The sequence below is a fragment of the Anguilla anguilla genome, chromosome 3 (assembly GCF_013347855.1).
Source record: "Anguilla anguilla isolate fAngAng1 chromosome 3, fAngAng1.pri, whole genome shotgun sequence".
Lineage (NCBI taxonomy): Eukaryota > Metazoa > Chordata > Actinopteri > Anguilliformes > Anguillidae > Anguilla > Anguilla anguilla.
Genome location: NC_049203.1, coordinates 18,123,229 through 18,148,394, shown reverse-complemented (window position 1 = coordinate 18,148,394; position 25,166 = coordinate 18,123,229). Strand labels below are relative to the sequence as shown.

At 43.5% G+C, this 25,166-nt stretch overlaps 1 protein-coding gene across 6 annotated transcripts in view; it reads left to right on the top strand.

Moving 5' to 3' along the window:
* The first annotated feature begins 1,598 nt into the window (after positions 1 to 1,598).
* Positions 1,599 to 25,166, top strand: part of LOC118223248 (glutaminase kidney isoform, mitochondrial-like) — a 32,121-nt gene continuing 8,553 nt past the window's right edge. For 2 of the 6 annotated variants that reach the window (XM_035409510.1, XM_035409508.1), the window contains exons 1-14: positions 1,599 to 2,040; positions 10,939 to 11,035; positions 11,460 to 11,581; positions 13,842 to 13,971; positions 14,078 to 14,157; positions 14,246 to 14,409; positions 15,129 to 15,187; positions 19,442 to 19,474; positions 19,584 to 19,642; positions 20,025 to 20,091; positions 21,160 to 21,210; positions 21,678 to 21,854; positions 22,972 to 23,103; positions 24,434 to 24,526. In XM_035409510.1, coding sequence (XP_035265401.1) covers positions 1,745 to 2,040; positions 10,939 to 11,035; positions 11,460 to 11,581; positions 13,842 to 13,971; positions 14,078 to 14,157; positions 14,246 to 14,409; positions 15,129 to 15,187; positions 19,442 to 19,474; positions 19,584 to 19,642; positions 20,025 to 20,091; positions 21,160 to 21,210; positions 21,678 to 21,854; positions 22,972 to 23,103; positions 24,434 to 24,526 — 1,560 coding nt within the window. In that variant the 5' untranslated portion in view covers positions 1,599 to 1,744. Of the gene's footprint in view, positions 2,041 to 10,938; positions 11,036 to 11,459; positions 11,582 to 13,841; positions 13,972 to 14,077; positions 14,158 to 14,245; positions 14,410 to 15,128; positions 15,188 to 15,906; positions 18,277 to 19,441; positions 19,475 to 19,583; positions 19,643 to 20,024; positions 20,092 to 21,159; positions 21,211 to 21,677; positions 21,855 to 22,971; positions 23,104 to 24,433; positions 24,527 to 25,166 lie in introns of those variants that run through there. The other 4 variants (XM_035409507.1, XM_035409506.1, XM_035409512.1 and 1 more) reach the window with 4 other exon arrangements.

The following is a 25,166-nucleotide window of genomic DNA, read 5'->3' as shown; positions in this document are numbered from 1 at the left end:
CACCTGGATGGCCAGCCACCATCTGAAGCTCAACCTCAACAAAACTGAGCTGCTCTTCTTCCTATGCATGACCTCCTTACTTTGTGAGCTCTCAATGCCTACACTGCTGCCAACAGGACAGCCCCCATCTACTTGCAGGACATGACTCGATTCTATGTGTCTGCTCGATCACTCCGCTCTGCGGCAGCAGGGCGCCTTGTAACCCCTCCCACCCACCCAAAGGGATCACAGAGCTTCTCCACCCTAGCTCCCCAGTGGTGGAACGAACTCCCCATTCCCCTCCGAACCTCCCCCTCACTACCCATCTTCCACCATGGCCTGAAGACTCATCTCTTCAGACTATACCTAGACTAACCATCACCATGCTGTATATTTCACTCTAAATCTCTCTCCCCCCCCCCCCCCCCCCCCCCCCCTTTTCATGACACTTGTTACATGTTGCCCCATCCCAGCACTTTTTGGTAATTTGTATTTGTCCTAATACTGTAGCTTATTCTTCTGCCTAGTTGGCTTTGCAGAGGTTAGGTCTGAATAGTGTTCACTGTGTGAATTAAACTGTGTTCTTGGCTAGAAATAGCTGTACAAAATAAGTATTGTACCTTACTGAACCTGTGTTTAGCAGTTGTCTATGACCATGAAATGCACTTTTTGTACGTCGCTTTGGATAAAAGCGTCTGCCAAATAAATGTAATGTAATGTAATGTAAAGATGATCTCCTTTTCCAACCTAGATGTGCCGTCTGCTCACTTTACTGAAGAGGTGTGTATGTGTGTACATTGTTATTTATTTATATAAAGTAGACTCATTCAATTTATACTGTTGACGTCACATCCATTCATACAAGTGGATATTTACATGCCAATACCATTAACTCTCCTAGGAATAAAACCTACAGCATTCAGACTGCAATTCCAGTTCCTTAACTCAAATGCTGCCGTATTCATTTTAAGGGTCTCTGTATGTCTGTCTTCGTAAACCTTCTAGTTCTTAAATTTGCATATGTGAAAAACCTTCACCCCTACCAACCACCGGCCTCAGCCATCTATTGCGATTGGCTCCTGTAAATAATAATTAACAGCAAATATACAATGTATTACTCTCAAATAAAGCAGTTTTACAGTTTAGGATTTGTTCTATTCTTGTAAAAAATAATTAAGCTGAGTGTCATTAAAAAGTATTTTAAAACCAGAGACAAGAAAATGACGTTAAGATGACGTGAATAGTCTCACAGTCTGTCTGTCTTTGAACCTCTTTCATCGAACTTAATCGTTTAAGCATTTTCGTTTTCACCGAGAATATTATTTTGCATACTAACGACTTCACGCCCGCCTCTGTACAGAAAAAGTGAATCCACGTGGTAGCCTGTGTTGCCCGAAGTCCATGTCCTTCATGATTCTATTGCCATTGATGTGGAGGAGTGCGTTTTTCGCCACCGCCTGTGAGCGACGGGATTTGCTAAAAATAAATGATGTAGAAGTAAACTATGAATTGCACAACACTCAGCCAATCGGAACACTGATATGCGTGACACCAAACTGCCTTTACACCAATAGGATTTGTGAGGGGTGTGAACCAAATGATATTGTCCACTGAGCAGCGACTTTACGGTACAGAATTATTATAGCTCTCTGTGCCGTGGGGTCGAACAGATACCGGGGACTGGTGTATATACACGCTATTTAGATTTCATAATCCAGAATTACCTAGAGAAAAAAATCCCTTTAACTAGCTTGACGTGATTGAAATGTTACAGTTTAGGTTTCCAACAGTGCTAAAGGAGTTGTTTCAATCCAACCTAAAGCGTCCTTTATCAGGTATTGCCAGAATTAAAACGTCATCTTCAGCCTCCTACTGCTTTAGGACCGCCTGTCACGATGTCAGAGTTTTATCAAAACTGAAGACGTTCCATGCCGGAGGATATCGGCGTTTATTGTACCCCTCCACAGGGGTCAAATACTTCTGCACCAAGACCGAGGGCGCCGTTGCCGCGACTGAACAGGCGAAGAAAGATGAAACCGGCAAAGAGGCGGCAGCGGAGAAGTAAGTCAAGTAATTTGAAAGAAGGATAAATGTGGTCGCTAACGTTAGATGAAAGCATTAAATATTTGTGTGAAAGGTCAAAAATTATTTGAGGTGCAAGTGTGTTATCTTTATTATTTTCTTTTATCAAAACTTAGTCGGGTCTACGTTAGCCGGCGTGGCAGCCAAACGTTCCAGAAACATGCAAGGAAGTGATGTCAGGAAATACAGCAACACAAGTCTGACGTAATTCTGCTTGGTTAATTTCTAATGTTACTTAATTCCTCGCAGATGCCTTAACCGCACATATAAATTTTTTGTGTGTGCTGAATTAAAAATAAATTAAAGTTAAATATTTCAAACAACAGCTAGCGACTATACCCTAACTTGATTGTTCGCTATACACTTCAGAGGAGTAATCCCACATTAACACCATACGTCGGTAGGCTGTATCAGTATTCAGACCTCAGTTACAGTTAACTTTGTTACAGTTACTCGAAACGAACTTCGAATCTCACTGATTGACTGAGAAAGTAAGTAATAGCACTTCTTTAAAAATGGGGACAATAGTTTATCTTAAGACATTTAGTGTTGGGATGTCCCCACCCTCAATACGCACTAACACATCCACTTTTTTGTGTTCTATGAGGTGGTCGGAAGTACAGGAATCATTTATCCGAAATTAAAAAAAAAAATCATTTGTAAGCACGGCGCGTTAGCAGAACACGCAGTGGTTGAATCATCATAATGACTCTGCTGTACAGCGGAATTTGCCGGCAGACTTTGGATAATCTCTGGGGATGTTTGGCCGTATTCTCTTTTCACACACGTTCCAGCACACAGTGACACGCCATTTGCGCGTACAAATGGATTTACGCACCGTCGTATGCAGTGCAGTGCGGCACACCGTGGTTATGTGTCCAATGTGAACTGGCCTTTACGCCCCGGAGAACAAACCCGTCTGATTGTTTTGTTTGTACCCTGAAACCTGCCACCTGCACCGCGTGATGATATTCCAATCCCTGTACACTGTAACAGTCACCCGTTGGATACAGAAGGGCGCATGCAAGCCCCCTGTTCTGTTTACTTGTACACTGTTGGACCAAAAACAGCGGGGCTTTAAAGCAGCCATTAAGAGTCCTGATTTTAGTGCTGGAATAAGCTACATGATGATAGTAATCACTGCTGAACTCCTGAAGTTTAATTTGCAGTTTTCAGTTTCAAGTGTGAGGTTTCATTTTTAGAGGGAGAGGACATGTGACATGTGTGACATTTTCATTTATCCTGAGAGACTTGCTCAATGAAGACCAGGGCATAATAAAGATCAGCATGTGACATGAAAAATGTCAGCGTTACAATTGAGATACTGTCGCGTGGAGAAGTCATACAGTGTACAGAATTGATTGGCAGCCTGCGTGAACAGGAACTCGTTTGATTTTTCTTGACCTCTGGTCAGTGCTGTCAGTCCTGGTACAGTGTTTCATAAACACACCAGTATTGAGGCGGGAGCCCTCGTCTTTGTTTTGTAACTGGGACATGCTCGGCCTGTGATTGAGCATTTCACTCTCCCGCTCTCTGGCTCCGTTGTGTAAACAGTGGGTCATTATATCGCATGTCTGACTTCTGCTCCCTTGGCTGCTGGTAACGCCCCAGTAATGAAACCCCTTCCTCCCGCGTGTGGCTCCATTTTATCTCTGACTGCTCTCCTGGCATCACCATTTGACAGCAGTAAGACGGGTCTAGTTTGGACCAATCGATTTCCTAAACAAACAGAGATTTTCAGGTGTGATCAGTATTTTGAAATTCTCTGCGTTTCAGGTTTGGATGGGGCCTGTTGGGGTGTCAGGGGAGATCACGTATTCCCACGGTTACCGCTGTTCCTGCGTCTCCATAACAACCTGTGGAGATGGTGGCACATGCTTGTCTTTGTAGGTCTTTGCTTCCAGCTGAGTGAGATGTCCTACTTCCCCTCCCCCACACTGACACCTGTGCTATTTTCAAACCTGCTTTACGCAAATTTACCATGCAGATGAACCAGGATACCTTACGTGCACAGACCCCCTGGGTGTGTCCCGGGGGCTGGGCTGTGTGTGTGCCTTACCCATCAGCGAGTGAAATAAGTGAGGGAGGGAGGGCAGAGAGAGGGAGAGGCTGAGGGAGAAAGAGATGGAGAGGAAGAGGCAGAGACAGAAAGTGAAAGAGGGGAGGAGAGCGCTTTAATGGTAGGAAGCTGTGCCAAAGCTGACTTCCTGTTCCCATATGGACACTTGCATCCAGACGTGGTTAGAGGCATGTACTGCAAGAATGTTTTTACCCAGATCCTCTGGGTATGCATATATGTGTGAGAGTATATGCACAAATGTGTGCGTGTGTGTGCTTGTGTGTGTGCCTCTGCAGCCTTTACATATTTATGAAAGATGATCAGCATTCCTGACAAATGTAGTTATGAAATATGTAAATAGATTTACAGCTTGATGTGCTGGGTGGAAGTGAGTGAATATGAGCTCACAGCTCTGCGTTAATTAAGTGATTCACCAAGACAGATTAGTTTGGATTGGTTCTGAGCGTGGATGGATTAATATGATAATGAGGGATCCTACGTGTTCCTGAGGGATTTGCTGGAGCAGGCTGCTATGGGCGTAGCCCAAAGAGGAGATCACCTGACTCGATGCAGTCTGCTAGCAATGATTCCTGAAGGTCAGTGGAGCCTCTCACTGGTCTGCAGTTTAGCACCAGGTCTCTGTAGCATTCCTAAGCCCTTCCCCCTACCTGCTCACCCATGGATTGAGTGTCTTCCTTGTGGTATGTCTGTCACCCCCCCTGAATGGGCCCTTTGTCATCGACACACTCCCCTTGAACTCTGCGAACCCCTCACCACCCCACCCCCACCCCGGCGCAAGCTGTTGTAACATTCATGAGCCAGGCGGGATGTGAGAGGCGTGCAGTCTGTAAATGGCGGCTGCCGCGCCTCTCCCGGAGTTCTGGCGTCCGTCGGCCGTCTTCTTTCCGGAGTCCGTCCGCCCGTATCCCCGAGCCTCGGGCGAGACGGCCGCGCTCGCCTTCACGCCTCCGTCTCACCTGCCATGCGCTCGCTGTTGTGCCTGAAGGATTCGCTGTCCCCCCCCCCCAACGGTTTATTAGTCTTGTCTGGTAAATCGCACGGCAGTGGTTGCCAGGGGATACTAAGACTTCCTGTCAGCGATGGCAGAGCAGAGGAGTAGAGACTGGGCTGGAGCACCAAGTGATATGAAATCTTCCCACAGCGTGATTTTTTTTTTTAGGATGGTGAATTCTCTCCTGTGCTTGATACCTGTCTGGCAAAAATGCACTGAAGCTGCTCGAATATGTATGCTGTGTCTTTCCAGCAAATGGTGGATAAAGATGCTACCATCCATATCTCTTATCATGCAATATATCAGTGTAGTTATTATTTATTTAGTGAAGCAAATATCCGGCCAGGTTCTTGGTGCTTGTGGTTGAACCTGGATAACAGTGTTGATATGAGCCGGTCTGTCTTATCAGCCAGGGACTGTTTGTCCTCTTGTTAAGAAAATTTAAGATAAGCAATGCCAGATCGTAATCTGCTAGTGCTGTACCAAGCACAGGAGCGGGGATGTGCGATGGCTGAATTTTGCCCACAAGATTTAATTTAATGACTGGTTTATTTGCTTGGTGGACACCCAAACTGACTGCCATGTCTTACAGGACTCTGCCGACTTGTATGCATGTGACATATAATGGCCCTGATTTATTCGGCATTTGTGGATAGTAAATGGAAACCCCAGGCTTTGAGGTTGCAGGTTTGATTCCCAACTGGGACACTGCCTCTGTACCCTTGTGCTCGGTACCTAATCTGAACTGATTCTGTGATTATCCAGCTGTATAAGTGGATTTTAGGTGATGTAAGCTATGTAAGTCACTCTAGATGAGAACTTCTGCTAAATGTCAAAAATGTAATGCTATATCAGTGAGTTCTCTAATTGGTGTCCCCTCCTTAGCTTACTATTGCAAAGGGCGGCATGTTTAAAATGGGAGCCTATGACTAACACTATCTTTCCCTGTTATTAAGATGCCATTAATATTCTTCCGCCCAGAATGGGAAGAAATGTAAACTTCAGGAGTAGGCAGCAAAATGATGCATTCTCTCATCTTTGATTGTAGGACATTTGATTTCTACATAGAACACCAGTTTATAGATACACAAGCAAAACTAGTGCACTGGCTGCAGCATTTTTCTATAGCAGTGAATGTTTTGTGTGCCATTTTGGAAATTCTGTTTTGAGGTAGTTTTTACAGTTTTTACATAGCTGAGATCACCATGGCAACCAGTATAGACTTACAACCACTCAGTTACTGTGAGAGCATTCAATCTGAGGCAAGCAACAGAGAAGGAGAGAGAAGAGAGAAGGAGAGTCACAGAAGGGGGAGAGGGAGTTTTGTTTTGAGCAACAGTACTGGCTGGAAAAGGTATAGCTGAGGTCATGTGTGTCATGAGGGGGTTGGCAATGGAACGTGATGGACAAAGGGATAGAAGAACTACCCTCCGCGGGGGGTCCATTTTCTCCTTGTATTTTGAAACTATTTTTTTAAAGAAGTTTTCAACCCCCTGTCTCCCCAAATATGAATCATGTAATTGAGCAATGAGGCCATCTGTGAGATGTAGTGGACATTGGAGTTTTGCGTGGCTGTCACCTATATGCATGTCCTCTCACACCGGCCTTAGGTTCTAGTGGGTTTGTCGCGCACACACACACACACACACGCACACACATGCCGCTGCATTGGATTAGTTTGAACAAGCAGCCAGAATAAACAACCTGGAGCTGCTAATTCTGTCTGAAGCGGCAGAGCGTGAAGAATGAACTCCGCACAAGTTCACAGTGGCCTTGGATCAAAGAAAGAGAGTCTGAGTGTGTGAGAGAAAGAGGGGGAAAGTTTCTGCTTTTTGGAGGAAAGTAGGCTGACAGCCGGGCCTCTGATATTGATGGGATTTTGCACTCTTTGTGATTGCTTTACTCATGCATGTGTTTACCGTTTCCTTCCTCCCCCAAAACTTCCTCTTCCTCACGTTCTATTGGAATTGGTTTTCTGGCCAGGCCGAGATTAGAGGGGAAGTCATATATCTAGAGAGGCATAGAGAGGCTCCTGTTTGACATCTGCACTCCTTGAAAGAAAGGGCCCGTTTTGTTTCAGCGCTGAGAACGGGTCAGTCAAAGACCTACGCCCACAAGTCAAGATAAACAGCTCCATAAAAAAACAGGTGTTGGAAGAAAGCAAATTTACAAAGCAGATCATCCATGTTAAGTTTCGACGGACACGGATCACCGCTGAGAGGCACGTGGCGGGGTGGCTTCCTCACAGCATGCGGCGTGTGGCAATCAGCCAGCGCCGTTCCTCAGGGAGGTTTAGTGAGACGTGCTTCCAGCGTTTCAGGCCCCTGCAAAATGGCGGGTTTCTTAGCCAACGGTGAACGCTGTACTAGTGAAACACAATGGACCTACTGTCAGCAGCCACAGGCTGGAGAAAAGGAGAAAGGCAGGAAAGGGTATACAATTTGCCACCGTTAACAGGATAATAGAGCATAGATGCAACAAAAGACATGTAAAGTGTTAACTAAAGAGCTGCAGAAATGCTGGGTGGCTCATCTTGTTAAGGTTCTGTTTCTAGTGCATGGATTCGGCCCCAGGGTCTGGTGTCGGGTCTGGACTGTGCCAGTGTCGAATTTGGCAGGACGATGAGCAGTTGGCTCTAGCATTGTCGATGGAGGGGAGGGTTCCAGTCAGCGTCATCTAAATGCACAAATTGGAATTTCACGCGTATTTAAGAATGTGATATTCTCAGACTTTTCGCATTTGCGTAACGTAATGTGCACAGCCACTCTCCGCTGGTAACATTAAATGTTAAAAGAAGTGAAATGGAGGAGGGAGGCTCAGGCTAGTGGATGAATGCTGAGGTTACGGGCCTTTTGAGTCTGTGGGGTGAAGAGTCGGTTCAAGTGTAAACCCTCTTAACGAAACTATTGGATATTGGTTACTTCTAAAAGTAGATGTATGCGGGCAATCAAGAATAATTTTATTTAGGCAAAAAATCGGAACTGGGTATCACGACCTTTGGTGTAAACGTAGCCAAAGTCTCATCCCCTGACTTGCATGTGTGCAAGCCCGTTTGTGAACTGTGGTATAAGAACCTTAATGTACACCTGCCTGCAAGGGTAACCTTACTGTGCACCTGGGTCATGCACCACTTTCGTCTGTTTTTAAGATAGAAGTCCAGGTATATGTCGTGTTTCCTCTTGAAAAACTGGGCAAACAAGGATGTCTCTGATTTGCCTTTGCCTGCAGGTGTTTATGGATGAAACCCTGTTGACTGACATTTCTGCTGTCCTAAATCTACAATGTCAATAAACACTAAACTTGTGCCTGGACAACTCCATCTAACATGTGGCTGAACAAATACTCTCTCTTTTACCCTCGGTCCATTTGCTGAGGCAGTGGGCTGTACGTAACTTTAATTTCACCACTGCCACCTTGACATCTGTCAGTGAGATCCTCAGAGAGAGAGAGCTACTGGCATAGTCAACCCTCATCTGGAGAAAACATAGTGAAACATTAAACAAGTAACATTACCATTATGAAATACACCTGGAGCAGGCCACCCACTGACTGTACAGACGGATACATTTTTGTACGTTTTCGTTGTTGTAGATGCAGACCCATCGTCTGTAGTCAGTGCACCAGATGTTGCATGGTGCCACCATACATGTTTGTTACATATAACGTCCAAATGACATTCAATATGAACAAACACGGTTCACAAAGAAAGTTCCAGACACACCCTATGGTTCAGCGGTTTTTAAATATGGCTGAAGGGTGCAACGGAGGTGGGATTCATGATTGCCAGGAATCCTAGGCAGCTGTTGAATGATTCAGGGTGAGATGAGGTGGCGTGAAAGCAGTACAGCTTATCTCACTGTCTCTGGGACAGGAGGCATGTTCTCCCTGCTTTCTCTCCCATCATTTGGCTCAAACTGTAACTTCTGCAGGAGCTACTGCTTTGCAAAAGGAGTTGTTTGCACAGTATTTATGACGGTGCTGTATTCATGTAATGCAAATGAAGACATTTTTTGTTTGAAAAGCGTTTATTTTACATCTGAGGCGTAGAAACTCTTCTCAGCTCCTGTACTCCAGTATCAGCACTAGAACTAGCTTGCTTAATTCATCCTGTACTGGCTGTTTTTCATAAGGTTTCAGGTTTGAGCGGAATTATGAGCAGCATCTAATTATCCTTTGAATAAGATTGGCTCCTTGGTTTTTTTTAATGAATGGAGATAAGCCAGTTCATAATAAATAATAATAATTTTGAGCAGCTACATTTTGGGATGAATATTCTGCCACTCTACAATTTCATCAGCTTATATAACAGAGCTATGGTTTGTATTCAGTATAAACACCACATGCTTTTTCATTAATATTTTGTGCAAAAATGTGTTTATTTTTGTTTTCCCTTACTTATTTATTCACGTATTGTTTGAATATATTAATCAAAGCTGAAGATAAAGTGCAGGTAGATTGAATCTGTGGCTTATATATAGTTTATATTTGCATTATAACCAAGATGCTACATAGAATATAGTAACCATTGTAAGTGTCAATCCAAAGTCATGTAGCCCAGGGACTACAATTGAAAATTAGCCTCCCTAGCTAACTCTGGCACATTTACAGAAATGCAATTTCCCTGTCAAACAAACAAACAAATTGAATTAATATGAGCTGTGTAGCCTCTTTGTGGGTGAGACAGACACGCTCTGGCCTTGGGCGTGCAGCAGTCTGATGGTAATTACCCTTTGATCTGAATGCCACAGGACGATTCGCTGAGAGTTTCACAGCCAAAATGAACTCGCCTCAAGGGAGTGAAAAAATCCCCAAGCAGTCGACCACATTTTTTTCCTCAGTTAACCTTGTCCACCTTTGTTGCGCTAATTTTTATGCACTCTGAATCCTTGTGTCATTTCTGAATTACTGACATTGTGACCTCAAAAATGTTTTCATTGTCCTGTGCAGAAGAAATTGCATTACTGTGGTGCAGCGCTTTCCCACAATGCAATGCAGCATCGCGCTCACCTTAAATTTCTCTCCGTTTCCAGAGCTCTGCTGAATCCACGCTAACAAGTCAGATTACTGAGAGGCCTATTATTTTGAGTTCCAAACAATAGTTTTGGGTGAAATTATATGAGTTAGTGTGTTATGAGAAAAGTACCAGTCAGTGAGCAGGGAGTCAGTTATGCACATCAGAGAAAAGTCTTCACCTGGGAACAATGAGTTTAACTATAACAGTTACTGTAAAACAATTAAAAAATGCTTCCAATTTAAATGAATGAACATCAACATTTACTTGTAAAAATGTACTAGACGATAAATAAAAGTTATGTGGATCACCTTGCAAGATTTCTGAAACATGTCTGCAAAGATGAAAGATGTCAAACCAGTCAGTGCCCTGCTTTTGCTGGAAACTTGTGTGTTGTTTTACATTCCAACCATATCATTAAAGCTATCATTCCCATATAGCCATAGCTGTGGATCATCATTATAGAGCTATCCTTCCCAGTTGAAATGGACCTTGAGCCGCCTGTTAATTGAATAGCAACTTGTAGGACTTGACATCTCTCCACTCTATTGATTTATGTGAGCACATATGCTCATGATCTGTAACTGTGATTTCTGCCCCATCTAACTGGTCCATTCCTTGCCATGCTGAATGCATTTCTCAATGCTGTAATAGAGTAATATGAAGTGCTAAACTCCTAGAGCCATTTCTGTTGTAACTCATTAACTCCACTGCCTTGGGCCAATCATGGGTTTACTTTAACAGTCTTGAGGTTCATCGCCCTCTCCTGCAACTATGTGTCTTTCTTCCCCACAGGAGAAGGAAAGCTGGCATTCTGCCCAGTCTGGAGGACCTGCTGTTCTATACCATCGCCGAGGGCCAGGAAAAAATCCCTGCTCACAAGTTCATCACAGTAAGTGACGCGTGGCCAGACCTGCGTGCACACCTATTGCCCAGCAGGATTTTTGGCGAGCCCCGTCGTCATGATTTACCCTTGCTGCCCAGTCACTTATTTGGGGGAGGGGGGTGGAATTGATGTGAGAGTGAGCAGTCCTGTCTCACTCCTCACTCAGACCCTTGATTTGGCCATGTGGTATGGCAGTTTCACAATGGTGGCAGTGGTAGCTCACGCAGCATGATGGGAGCTGAAGTCCTGAGTTAGTTTGAACCCACTCCTCAAGCTGTTGCACTGGACTTCGCATCCCATTAGCACCGGTTTGACCACTGGCCTCACCCCTGAATGAGATTTGCATTTCCTACATGGATGCTGCCTGGGGTTTATATTTTTAGGTAAATTGGTCTATGTGGTTACCCATAATTCCCCTGTGGTTGTGCAGGCACTGAAGGCCACCGGACTGCGCACAGGTGACCCCAGGCTGAGGGAGTGTATGGAGATGCTAAAGATCACCCTGAAGTCATCCTCAGATGGAGTCATGCTGGACCGACACCTCTTCAAAAAGTAGGTGGTGATCATGAAACTTGTATATTACAGAGGTGAAGGGAGCTCTAATAAAAATGCTCACCACAGGTATTGGTAAATAGTGGCAACAACACAGTACACTTCATGCTGCCATCTCTCTCTCTCACTCTCACACTGTCCATTTATTGCTCTGTCTCTATCTTTATGTGTCTCTCTCTGTCTCTCCATCTGTCTTACTCTAATTCTCTTTCTCTATTTGTCCTTCTCCTTGTCATGTCACTCTCTCTCATAAGAAAGCACACCTGCATGCATTATATATGAACACACACACACACACACACAAATGAATAAACAAAGGGCATGGCAGCTTTGATCAGTGTACTACACGTGCCTTGTTTATTGAAAGCAGTCCCGGCAATGGGTGCATTTAGACACACATGAGCAACCCCCTATGTTTCACCCCAGAGCTGTGTCCGCCATATTAACCACCCTGTCCCTGTATCCTCCATTAAACCCTACCTTGTGAATGGCCACCCTCTGCTTGATTTATGTTACTTCCCTCCTTAACGAAACAGAGGATGTCCTGGGGGAAGGTGGACTCTGGCTTTCAGTGACAGTCTGATTGGAGGCCGTGTAAATCGATGGCCGCTGTGTGCCCGGCGCGCTGATAGATTATTTCACTGCTCCGAGTCGAGCTTGAGTGGCAGAGCGACCGCAGCGAAAAGTGTCTTTTTTAGCAGGTTCCTGGGAAGCAGGCCATCTGGTTCCCTGCATGTCATACGCATCTCACGGAAAAGCTGAGACCAGGCGATGCATCGCCCTGCATGCATCAATGATTGAGTCTGCTCATTCCCGGCCCATGCTTGGTTTTAATCCTTTCTTCGCACGGCTTGAAGACTCTGCTGTTCCTTTTGAGCCCCTCTCCCTGGAGAAGCTATGCTGCTATTCAGTTAATAGGGAAAATCTTTATATAAGGTAACATTCCTGACATTCTTTGGCTATCCACTGCAATATAATATAGCTAGCTGGCCGAACATTTACCTTAAGGGTACAGTAGGTTAGCTAGCTTAATGTTACTAGATTAGAAGCCATGTTTTTTCTATGGTGCAAGTATAACTAGGTGCTGTAAGTTGGGGCTTTATTCTGTCTGGCAAGATATGTCATTACTATATCATGTGATTAAAAAATATTCAGGGCTGTTGGGTGGCTCATTCTGCTAAGGCACTGTTCTAGTGCATAGGTGGGCCCCAAGGTTAGGTTGTGAGTCTGGATCATGCGATTGCTGACTGTGGCCAGCGGACCTGCAGAGCGATGTGCACTTGGCGCTAGCATCGCAGGGATGACGGCACCTGATCATGTGCTAGCGATTCCCACTGGTCGGTTGGGTCCTCACGGTCTGCCTGCAAATGAAGTGCCGTGTCTGTGCGAGCCAGACTTGTCGAGCGCATTGTGAAAAGAAGTGCTGTCGACAGCACGTGCTGTAGAGAAGTGCTCATGCCAATCTGTGCTCTTCCGAATCCACAGCAGCAGTATTTGTGAGGAGGAAAGGATAAAAAGGAGGAAAAGCATATTTTATTTTATTTTTCTCCTATTTGACTTGATACACATACAGGCACTGTATTAACCAGTACAAGATAAGAAAACAAGAATTTCAAAGTAAAAGTCTGATGCCAGTTTGGCTTTCTGTGCACCGTGTGAGTTTTCTCAGAATGGAGAAAACCGTCTCACTGAAAACTCCTGAGCGAGGCGAGGGGCCCCTGTTTAGCTGACGTCGACCCCTCTGGAGACCAGAGATAGGGAGAGACCTCCCACACAGCTGTCCTGTTATGCCTTTTCTCCTCAGATTATCTGATAATGAGAAACAAGCCAGCAGTGTGGTGTCAAACTGGCTCAGAGCCATTTTGTATAGCCATGCGTCCCCACCCATTTACATTTACATACTGTGACATCACAGTACAGTCAGTGTCCAGTGGGAGATTGATCTTGACGGTGAATGGTGGTCCATCAGTCCAGATTTGATGCTAGATTTTTCCCCGTAACGTTTGAAATGTCAGGCCTTCAGTCACGATCATTAGGTCATTAATAATAATAATAATAATAATAATAATAATAATCATCATTTTAAACATTAAACATTTAAATGATTTTATATTTACTTTTTTATGTATCTATAAAGTCTGGTATATATGGTGTTTTTTGCCCTGTGTGATCTTGTATAGGGGTAGTAGCCTCTTCTGCATGTGTCCCCCTCATGGGTAGGTTTGAGAGTCCTCACCTGCAGCATTCCCTCTCTCTCCAGGTGTGTCCAGAGCAACATCGTGCTGCTGACCCAGGCTTTCCGCAAGAAGTTTGTCATCCCTGACTTCCTTTCCTTTGCCTCCCACATTGACGACCTGTACGACAGCGCCAAGAAGCTGTCAGGAGGGCAGGTGTGTGGCAGGCAGTCAGGGGGCTTTGTCCCTGTCAGCCATAATGGATACTCCTGTAGCACAATAAGAAGTGTTTTTAATGCATTGTTTTCCCTATTGCTGGTAGGTTGCTGACTACATCCCCCAGCTTGCCAGATTCAGCCCGGACCTGTGGGCGGTCTCGCTGTGTACCGTGGACGGGCAGAGGTAACCAGATCTGAGCAGGGAGAGGGGGGTTTAACTGAATCCAGGGCCTTTTTTAAACGTGGCATACTCCATTCTCCCACCTCCACAGGCACACGGTTGGTGACACCAAAGTCCCGTTCTGCCTGCAGTCATGTGTGAAGCCGCTGAAGTACGCCATCGCCGTGCACGACCATGGGACCGAGTACGTGCACAGGTTCATCGGGAAAGAGCCCAGCGGTTTGCGCTTCAACAAGCTCTTCCTGAACGAGGAAGGTGAGGGTTAATCTCCTCTGCAGATTAGCATTCATATTGTTTTGGCTTATTTCAGCTTCCTTACAGAGAACTGAAATTCAATTGAAACAAGACCATTTTAACTGCTGTGTGGATAAAGTATAAAGCTAGTTACTTCATTTAAATTATTTTTCTGTCTAATGGCGTGTGTCCTTGTATCGTCCTGTGTGAGGGAATCAAATTCTGAATATATATCAATGTTCATTTTATCTATGAATGACAGAATGACTGACTAATGTTGTATGAAATATAAATGGTACCGTTTGCTTTAGATAACTCAATTAAGCATGCTTTTATCGTGTATTTTTGCACATCCCAGTCACTGAATTTGTACTTCAGCTATTGAAAGGATTCCCAATGCCTGGTCCTTGTGTGAAATATGAAAATATTTTTATGCTTTTTATCTTGTGCGAAATGTTTTCATGCTCTGCCGCAAGGCATTTAGAGGCTTTGAAGGTCAGTATTTGCAATGAAGAAAGGGAATGAGCATGAAGATTAATTAAAACTTAAGTGCCATTCATTCTAACTGTGAAATGTTGTCTACTATCTGGGCATTTCAAATTTGTGAGAAAAAAGCATACTTTTTTGTTGGAATATGAGAAACTTGGTTATTGAAAGAGAACAATGTGTTCAATGTACTCGGGGTTAAAGAATCCAGTGAGGTGTAGTATGTTTCTAACACTTTGTGTTTGTGTTTGCAGATAAACCCCACAATCCCATGGTGAATGCTGGTGCCATAGTGTGCACCTCACTCATTAAGGTAATGGCTTATTTTAATTACATTGATTCCACATGAGATTTTGGTCAATGACATTTACCAAAGAGGATGTGTTAGAGTGTTTAGAGATTAGAGGGCACACAAGCATGTAATGCCTGAACCCAATTTTGATTTTTAATCACTGTTGGTGGCAGTTTAAAAAATGTCTATTTTTAAAAAATGTATCATGGGGGAAACTTTCTTTGGCAAAATTTCCCCAATTTTTATCTGGCAGTTAAGATGGCAAATAAACGCACTGTCAGATGTTTGTTTTTAACGAGAGCAGCAGACTGCTTCTTCATGTCTGGTGACGAAACAGTCATGGATCAGACCAAACATTGCCAGGACTGTGGAAGGCGTTTATTGCAGTGCTTGGGGATATGTTATTATTAAAGCCTGATATATCCTGTAATAAAGATAAGTAAGGCCACAGCATGAAGTGGGATTAATTTTGCCCTGTCAGAGGCTGAATATTATTGGATACGCATGCCCTCCAAGCCTACTGACATGCAGGTTTCTATTTTCATCATAAGACCTAGGGGGAAAAGATATGAAAATATGAGTTGGGAATAGTCTCACTGTCAATCAGGGAAAGGTTGTGATAGATGATAGAAGCAACCGTTCTGATGGTGTTGTCTTGTGTTTTACTGTTGTACGTTGTTGATGTGTGAAATTTTAGGTGAAAGATGTGTGTTTGGGATTTACCTCCAAATGCGTATCGTAGGTGCCTCAGTGAAGACTAGACCCCCAAAGGACGCTTGTGCTGCGTACGCCAGTCAGATAAGACTGCTGTCTTACTGCTGTTACCCCTCTGTGTAACTACGAGCGTTCGCACCACACCCTCCTCACAGCTTACTTCTGTGTCCTACTAAACTTGCAGCTAGAGCTGTAGACGTTTTAAAGTCAACTAGTCGTAGTCTCCACTCTGTATCATCTCCATCTCTAATGGATTGTAGAAGAAAAGCTCATCTTAATCTTCATATTCCAAAATAATCTCTCAAATGCTCTGGTCCCATTGTAGCAGTGATAGAATAGCCTTCATTTAATCTAAACTTAAAAAAAAAATCATGGGTTGATGGCAATCACATGAGCACAACATATGGACCTGTCTCCCTCCTGGAGCGTGTGCAAATTACTGTCCATATTACCCGCCCCTCCACCCAGTCGCAATTTGGATTGGATGAAAGCGTCCAATTCGATTGCTGTGTACCAATTTTGGAGAGTGTTAAATTGTGAAAAGAACACATTTCATGGATCTTTTGTAAACCATGATGCATTCATTAAAAAAACAAGAGCATGTTTGCTTATTTCTTTATTTAGCAAGAAAGCAGCAGGGTGCAGAACATGGGTGCAGGTGTCTGGGAGTAGGTGAAAGATGCAGGTCCCTCTGTTGTGTCCCAGTGATGTACTGTATATGAATCACATACAGTATGATTCAGAAACACTCTGTCTAACAGCCCCCGTCCCCACAACCCTTTTAACTTCCTCCTTATCGTTTTAACTTCTGAGGTCAAGGACACCTGTTTCTGTGTTTGGAGGGTTCAGGAATTCAACACATTTCAAAGGAAGGACTAGTTACATTTGTAGGGTTAGGACAAGTGCTTTGATTCTGTGAAAACAACTGTTGAGTTAATTATAACAATTTGTATTCATCTTTAACTGTGGTGCAGGATCTAAAAATAACAGGACATTCATGTTATCCGGAGTTATTTTCAATATAATATATACAGAAATAGCTTTATTAGAAACATTAGAGACCTATTCGACTATGATACCATTTCATATGAGGTCGTTCCAGTTGAACTCAACTAAAATATATTCAGTTTCGTTTTGTGCCCATGTGCAGTGAAAGACAACATCAAATAATTCATGTTCGCAGCGTAAAGCTTCTTCCATGATGATCAACACATGGCAAGGTCCCAGCCTTTGTAATTACTGAGAGCAGGGAGTTGATCGCATGTCTGCAACATCTCTTGCTCTTAGTCATTTTTAGCTGATGACTCCATTCCCCACTCGGATGCAGTACGTGCAATGCGTTTGTCCCAGAAACATTCCCAGGATACATAAAGGGTCACCTGAACCTGTTCTTTTAACATATTATCAGAGGTTTACTTTACAATTAACATGTATATTTGAACTCAGGATTAATTCAAATCTTTATTATTTAATAAAATAATTCATATTTGGACAGCACTTAGTTGGACATGCCAAGCACACGTCCAGTCAGTTTACTTTAAACAGCTGACATAAAGACTTGGTGCAGTTCATCCCTGCTACACCATTTCTCCTGGGTTACACTGTATCACAGTCAGGTGCCTGGTAATGGTCTAATGGTAATAATGTGTTAGAGTGGCGCCCTCCTCAGGCGTATGCCTGTCATATCACTGGGATATCCTATGTCTCTCCCAGTAGCACTCCTGTAGCACACGCAGTCACGCAGTTGTCTTCACTGTTGTTGCTGTTCGTTAATGTTGAATTCTGACTGAAAGGTGCTGTCTTATCATCCTGTCTAAGAACCAAAGGGATTAGCCTTCCCTGTTGTCAGTGCACAGTCATTTAAAAAAGGTGATAGTGAAGGCACACGTTAACATTAAACCATGTAATGCTGTGCCTAATGAATTTTTTTTTCATACATGAAATCTAATCTCTTACATAATCTCATATGCACTGATGAATCAAAAGTACATAAAATCAAATTTCAAATAAATCACGTATATTTACTTTGAATTGTTTATTTACTTTATTGATGTTATGATTGACGGGGTAATTTTGTAGTATCTTTCTATGATCTTTTAAGTCACTTTTTACATACGGAGAAAAAACATGTTTTATTGTCCATGTTCAAATATCTTGTTAGAGTAGTGTACCCTGTAGCTTAGCATAGTGTCGTCCTGTCTGTGAAGCGTTCACCACAGGTGAAACGACGGGAAAGCAAAGCATGATGTCTTTCCTTTCTCATGATTTCCCTGAAGGCTCTGGAATTGTATGCTGTCTTTTTTTGAAGGCTATTTTGTGCTTTATATGTTGTTGCATATTTTACAGCATTAGCATCTTTGGGATATTTTGACAACTGCAACAGTTCAGTGACGTTGGTAATTTTTATCTTTCCATTATTCCCCCCCCCCTTATTGAATGAAATCTGGAATTGAAAAATATTTTGCAGCCTAATTTTTCTTGCACTTGTCATATTACAGTTTTTGACATGTTTCTGTGTGCTGTATGATTTGGTTCTGATGAATTATGAGTAAAAATAACGAACTCTGGGTCCTAAGTCTGGATTTACGTTTTTTTTTTTCTGTTTTTGGATTATTTAGTTATTTTGGTTGCTCAGCCTACAAGACAGTATGCCTGACACTGCATCCCTGAAGCTGTACAGGAGAGGCAGAGAACATGACCATGCATTTGTCAATTTTCCCCACACCTGTTTTTGATTGTTTTTAAACTCTTAACAAGCATGCCAAAATTAAATGAAAAACACCCATTTATTTTTCTTTTTTACCTGTGTACATCATCCATTATCGTTGTATACTTCACATGAAGTGGTTTTAGTATGAAACCACTGGCTTAAAGGTAAAAACCAACTAAAAAGTGAAGTATAAGTAGAATGGCAATAATAATAATACTAAATTTTCAGACTGTTATTTTAACTGTGAGAAATAACCATAAACAGGTTCAAGACAGTTATCAGTTTGTTGGTGAGTTTGCTGAATCTCCTGCCATTGTTGCCATTAGTCTTAATCCGCACACAGTGGTTTGCAGAATTAATAGTTGCAAACAAACTCACACAAAATCAGTCATAAATATAAAATTATCCTTCCCTTTTCTGGATTATGTTCTTCTGCTATAAAACTTAATTGTTCATGAACTGCGATTGGAGATTGAATTGTGTTGTAAATTTAGCTATTTCCTTTTGCTCCAAAAGTGAAGTAACAATCCCGATTGTTTTTCAGTTCACAAATTTTATTTTTCCTTTTCTCTGATTAGTTGAGTACAAGCAGACCATTCTTCATGCATTCTGATATCTTGCTTATTGTCTGAACTCTATTTCACAGCCTATAATTGAATTAGCATCATACTTTATGAGAATCTTTATTTCTGATGTAATTATATTGTTAAATCGATGCTGTTTGCGTGTTCAGTAATTGTTTTTGAATATTTAGCAGCATCCCACATAGCATTTCTAGAATATTTTATTGTTCCTGTGCTTTGTTTAATTGAACAATCTGACATTCAGTTGTTCCTTCTTTTGTGTTTCAGCAGGGGGCAAGCAATGCTGAGAAGTTTGACTATGTAAGTACAGATGTGTCTGCATTATTTTGTTACCGTCCCTTAATAGAACAGCTGTTGTTTTGCTCTGTGTAAAGCCACCTCTTGTCAGTACCAGTTTTTTGTCTTGCAGGTCATGAACTTTTTGAATAAGATGGCTGGTAATGAATATGTGGGCTTCAGCAATGCCACGTAAGTACAGATATGTAAGATGCACTAAGTTCTGCATTCCTCTGGCAGAACTGTGTATGATTCCATGGGCTTAGGCAGAGTGACTGGCATAAGCACATACAAAAGGATTTAGGCAATGATGACCTTAAATTAAGTCTTAAGGTTCACAGCCGATAGTAGCCGTTAAAACATAACTTACAATAAATTAATACATAAACCTGCAACATAAAGTTCACAGTGTAATTATTGAATGAGGTTGTCAATAAATATTGAAATTAATAGCAAGACTGCTACTCCTAGTACTAACTGTGATAATGAGTTTGTTTTCATAACCCTCAAACACTGGAATAAAAAAGGCAACCTGCTCTGAAATTCCTCACTGTCTATTTTCATTCTGGCCCAGATTCCAGTCAGAGCGTGAGTCAGGAGATCGGAATTTCGCTATAGGCTACTATCTGAAGGAGAAGAAGGTAGAATCGCTGTGGCGCCTTTCTCTTTCATTTTGTCTTACCCTCAAATTAACCCTTCCATCTTTCTCTTTCTCGCTCTCTCTGTCTCTCTTGCTTCTCAATCACTCTCTTTCTCTCAAATGAACTATTTTGACATGTTTACATAACACAAGTTTCTCCTGAATCTTGAAGATGCTATGTTTTAAATTATATTTCTGAAGGTTTTAAATGAGCACTGTTATAATGAGGGGCATGATGTGCGTTGCTGTGATATCGGTGTCAGCTGTGCTCTCATCATTTTGTTCGTGGGCTCCTTTTGTGTTCATTTTTTCTTTGCTTATTATTGCACCCTGCTTTTATATGTGCAGCATATTGGCAGCTGTTCAAGCGAGGAGATGTTTAAAGTCAAAACATCCTCCTGAAATTGTTTACGCACCAATTAAAACCCCTCCTTCTCAGCAAATTTAAATGACGAGGGTGTTTACTTACGAACGGATCTGCTGTTGGATGGATGGTTGAATGAATAAATAAATGGATGAATGAGATCTGTTAATATTATAATGGACAGCCCCCCAGTCCTGCAGATATCAGTTGCTGTAGACCCCTGCCCCCTATCTGTGTTGCAACCAGAAGTGTGTTGCAACCAGATCTTCCTGCCAGGATTGTAGCTGCATAGAGTACATACTCTACGTGCCATTAGCGCTGTATTGATATCTGATATTGACTCAGAGACCACACATCCCTCTGTATTTCTCTGTCCATCTGTCTTCACCCTGCTACAATCATAATCTTGATTTTGAGGCTCCTCTCTCAGGCAATCGTTACAACTTCTGTCAGGATTTATATATGTGCCAATAAGAAACATGTCTTTGCACTGTCCCTTACTAGTACTACTTTTATCCAGGCCCCTTGAAAAAATCTTCTCCTAAAATAATACTGTAACTGCAGCTTTTTCTGATGGGTGGGTTTAGGCTGGAATAGGGTTTAAACATACGGTATGGCACAAGTAGAATGTCCTTAATATCACTGTGTACTGATCTAGTGAGACACTAGTTAATCTGTAACCCCCCCCCCCCCTTCTTTCTGCAGTGTTTTCCTGAAGGGACAGACATGACCTCCATTTTGGATTTCTACTTCCAGGTGAGCCAGAACATGTAAAGTGCGTGTGCTGTGGACACGTGCGTGCAGGCGTGTTGAGACTTGCTGAATGTAAATGTCACAGTCTGTCTCGCTGGTGTTGTGACATTTGTGGCATTGCAGTACATATGTGATACTACCCCCAAACCCCCCCCCCCCCCCCCAATCCCCCAGGGAATGCATGTGGAAGCTGATAGGGTTCCTGTCACATGACGATGAACGTGAGGATTGACGACTGCTCTCTGCTTGCAGAATGACTGAGGGCCTCCATGTTTACATTCAAGGAATTTTAAAAAGAATGTTCACGGTTACCTTCATCCACAATACAATCAAACTTTTTCGGAGTAGATGTGTTGTGTCCTCCCTCCCGTGTTAATCAGTTAATCAGTCATAAATCTGAAGCGGAAATTTAGAACTTTCTGTGAAATCTCTCCTCTGCATGTGCGTCCGTCTGTCTCTCTGGCCGATAGCTGTGCTCCATCGAGGTGACGTGTGAGAGTGCCAGCGTCATGGCAGCCACCCTGGCCAATGGGGGATTCTGCCCAATCACGGGGGAGCGCGTTCTGAGCCCCGAGTCCGTGCGGAACACCCTCAGTCTCATGCACTCCTGCGGCATGTACGACTTCTCTGGACAGTTCGCTTTCCACGTGAGTCCCCGCCAGCCATTTCCACACGCACATGAAAAACGCACACGCAAAAACACTCACACACACACTTCTGTGTGATTATGTATGTGAATCCTGTGTGATACTCATGAGTCCCCTATGTAGTCATACATGTGAATCCTGTGTATTTATACTCATGAATCCTGTTTGATTATTCATGTGAATCCTGTGTCATTATACACATGAATCCAATATGATGATACTGGTGAATCCTGTGTGATTATGTACATGAAACCTGTGTGATTACATACATGAATCCTGTGTGATTATTCATGTGAATCCTGCGTGATTATACACATGAATCCTGTGTGATTATACACATAAATCCTGTGTGATTATACACATGAACCCTGTGTGATTATACACATGAATCCTGTGTGATTATACACATGAATCCCATGTGAGTACACGTGAATCTTGCGTAAAACAGTGTGGGGCTGCCCTCCCTACCGCCCTCATTATCCAAGCTGTCTGGTGCTGTCTGCTCTCCTGTTTGATTGACGTAACCTGGCGGTATTTCTAGCATCTGTTCACTTTATAAAGCATAATTAAAATGGCAGTCATGTTCTCGTTTCCCTCACTCCTCCATGGAAACAGGATAATTTCTCACCTGTGGAAGCCCAACAGCTCTCCAGCTGCTTCTGATTGGCTGCCTGCTCCTGGGACTCCCAGACAATCAGGCGGTAGTGTCCTGCCTGTTCCACTGGCAGTGCATTGGCAAAGCTTAGTGTCCGTACTGCCAAAGCCACCGGCTCCTATTTGAGAGAAGGCGATATAAAACGGGCAGATATTGGATAAATATTAATATAGAAAAACAGGACTAGCATCACAACATAGTTCAGTTTATACACAAATGTGAAAGCTCTGCCAGTCATAACAGTAGTGCGCAGCACAAGTAGTGACATCAGTAGTGCAATCTGTCTCTCTTTCTCTATCTCTCTCTCTCTGTCAGTATTAATGTTGTTCATCTGTGCTTTGAGGAGATGTGGACTCTCTTGCTCTCTCTCTCTCTCTCTCTCTCTCTCTCTGTCAGTATTCATGACGTTCATCTGTGCTTGTGTATGTGGACTTGTGGGTAATCTTTTCTTCTCTCCCACAGGTGGGCCTGCCGGCAAAGTCGGGCGTGGCCGGGGGCATCCTGCTGGTGGTGCCCAATGTGATGGGCATCATGTGCTGGTCCCCGCCCCTGGACAAGCTGGGGAACAGCGTGCGAGGCATCCAGTTCTGCACGGTACGTCCAGCGGGAACGCGCACGTTCCCCACAGCCCTCAGAAAGCACGCAGATCCCTCTGCATAGTGAGCGATGATGTCACATTTTGCAGCGTGCGCTTGCTGTGGTCAGCCAGTCGGATCAGCCGTTTATCAGTGTCAAGTGGCCCGGTTGCATAGTGGAAGGATGCTGAAATGTCTTCTTGCTACCACTCTCTCCGAGTTCATTCGATTCTCCACCGCATTTGTTGCCTACTGATTCTTGCTTCTCACCCTAGGCTCTCGTAGTCCTTACCTCTAGTTTTTCTCCTCCCGATGCTGATTTTGACTCCGCCCACGCCATGTTGCCAATCTGCTTCCATGCTAAGCTGTACTCACCAGCCTGACGATCTCCCTCCTCCCCTAGCTACAGTGATGCCTCGCGTAGGTGTGCTCTAAGCGGCTTGTTTACGCCGTTCCGCTGTGTGCTTCTGCTTGGAGTGGGAGAAGGGTGTGGGTATCCTGCAGATTAATTCCTCCCTCCTGACTGCAGAGACTCCGGCGGGGGTCCAGGTATTTTCAGCTCCTGGAAGGTTATCGGCGCCCACCTCCCTTAACGGGTTGACAATGCTGACCTTACCGCCAACATCCAACCGGTTTCTTGCAGTACAGGCTTGATGCTGTTGCGAGTAATTTCAAGTGCGTAGCAAGGATCACGTTTACAAGCCCCGTTCTCTATAACGTTTATGCTACACCGCTGCCCCTACCCATTATTCCATGACTTCTGGTGTGCCCTGCTTTGAAATGTTTTGCTTATTTTAAGCACCCTGACATCACAACCGCATCGTAGGAGAAAGATTAATCATTTACAGCGCACAGACACTCTTGAGCTTATTTACATGGGCGTGGAGAAATCCCACCCCCTTTTCAGATTTCTCTCGGTGCACGTCAGCTTTCAAGGAGAGGCTGTGTCTCTGAGTCACTTCATCTGCAGAACTGCTTCCCCACCATCAACACTTTGCTTTTCCTGCACTCGCGTTATCTTTTGAATGTGAAGTCTGGAGCTGCTCTGTGTTTTGCTGGGAGAAATATTTACATCAGAGCAGGCAGACGAGATAAGCTCATTAGCCGCCATCTTGTTTTTTACACAAATAAACAAGCTGTTACTGTACTTCATTATTATTATATGTTATTTATGCCATTTGTTTTCAGATGTCACCTGTAAGCTTAGTGTGTTATCCGTATTTGCAGCTGAATTAGTATTAAACCAATGCAGGTTAAGTACATCGTGTCCTACGTGTCAGAGTTTTTTTATCTGGTAACCAGCTGAGCTCCGTATTGGCTGTCTCTGACTGTGACCTGTTTTGTTTCAGGACCTGGTCTCCCTCTTTAACTTCCACAACTACGACAACTTGAGGCACTTTGCCAAGAAACTGGATCCTCGCCGGGAGGGCGGCGACCAGCGGGTGAGTATGCTCCCTCTAAGCCCTGCCCCCCTCGTAGACACACCCACATCTATCCGAATGCGTCCGCCACTGCGTCATTCTTCAGAACTGTACTGGGCTCTTTGATGCATCTGATGTCTGGAGACAGACAGCGTGGACTGATGCTGCAGAAGTTTGACCAGTGTGGACAGTAGGCAGGGAGGCCTGGTCATTTCGTAGAGCCTGTGGAAATGCCATAGGATACACTAGCAGCTGTCCCATTACCTTGTCCCCCATGTTATAGGAACCAGTATTTCTTTACCTGTACTGATGTTTATAGTACTAATTGCACTTTGGAATTCAGTTGAAAGGCATTGCTGCCCCCTAAAGGATGTTTGTAGTAATGCAGTTTTCTCTAAGATATTGAATGTGCAGTGTTGTTCTGTTGTACATAACAGTGTCTGGTTTGCGCTGTGATTTGTCAGGTTGAGTATAAAGCACCGACTGTTAGATTCTTAGGTGTTTGGTTCAAATAATGTTGCCAGTTGAGTCCCTGTGCCTTTGTGTCCCCCGAAACCTGAGCTGTTTGAAAGATCACTGAAGCCAGTGACATATCAAAGGGCAAACCGGGAGCATGCACTGCTGGAGATTGAGTGAGTTTGATTTTCCTGAGTAACTTCAC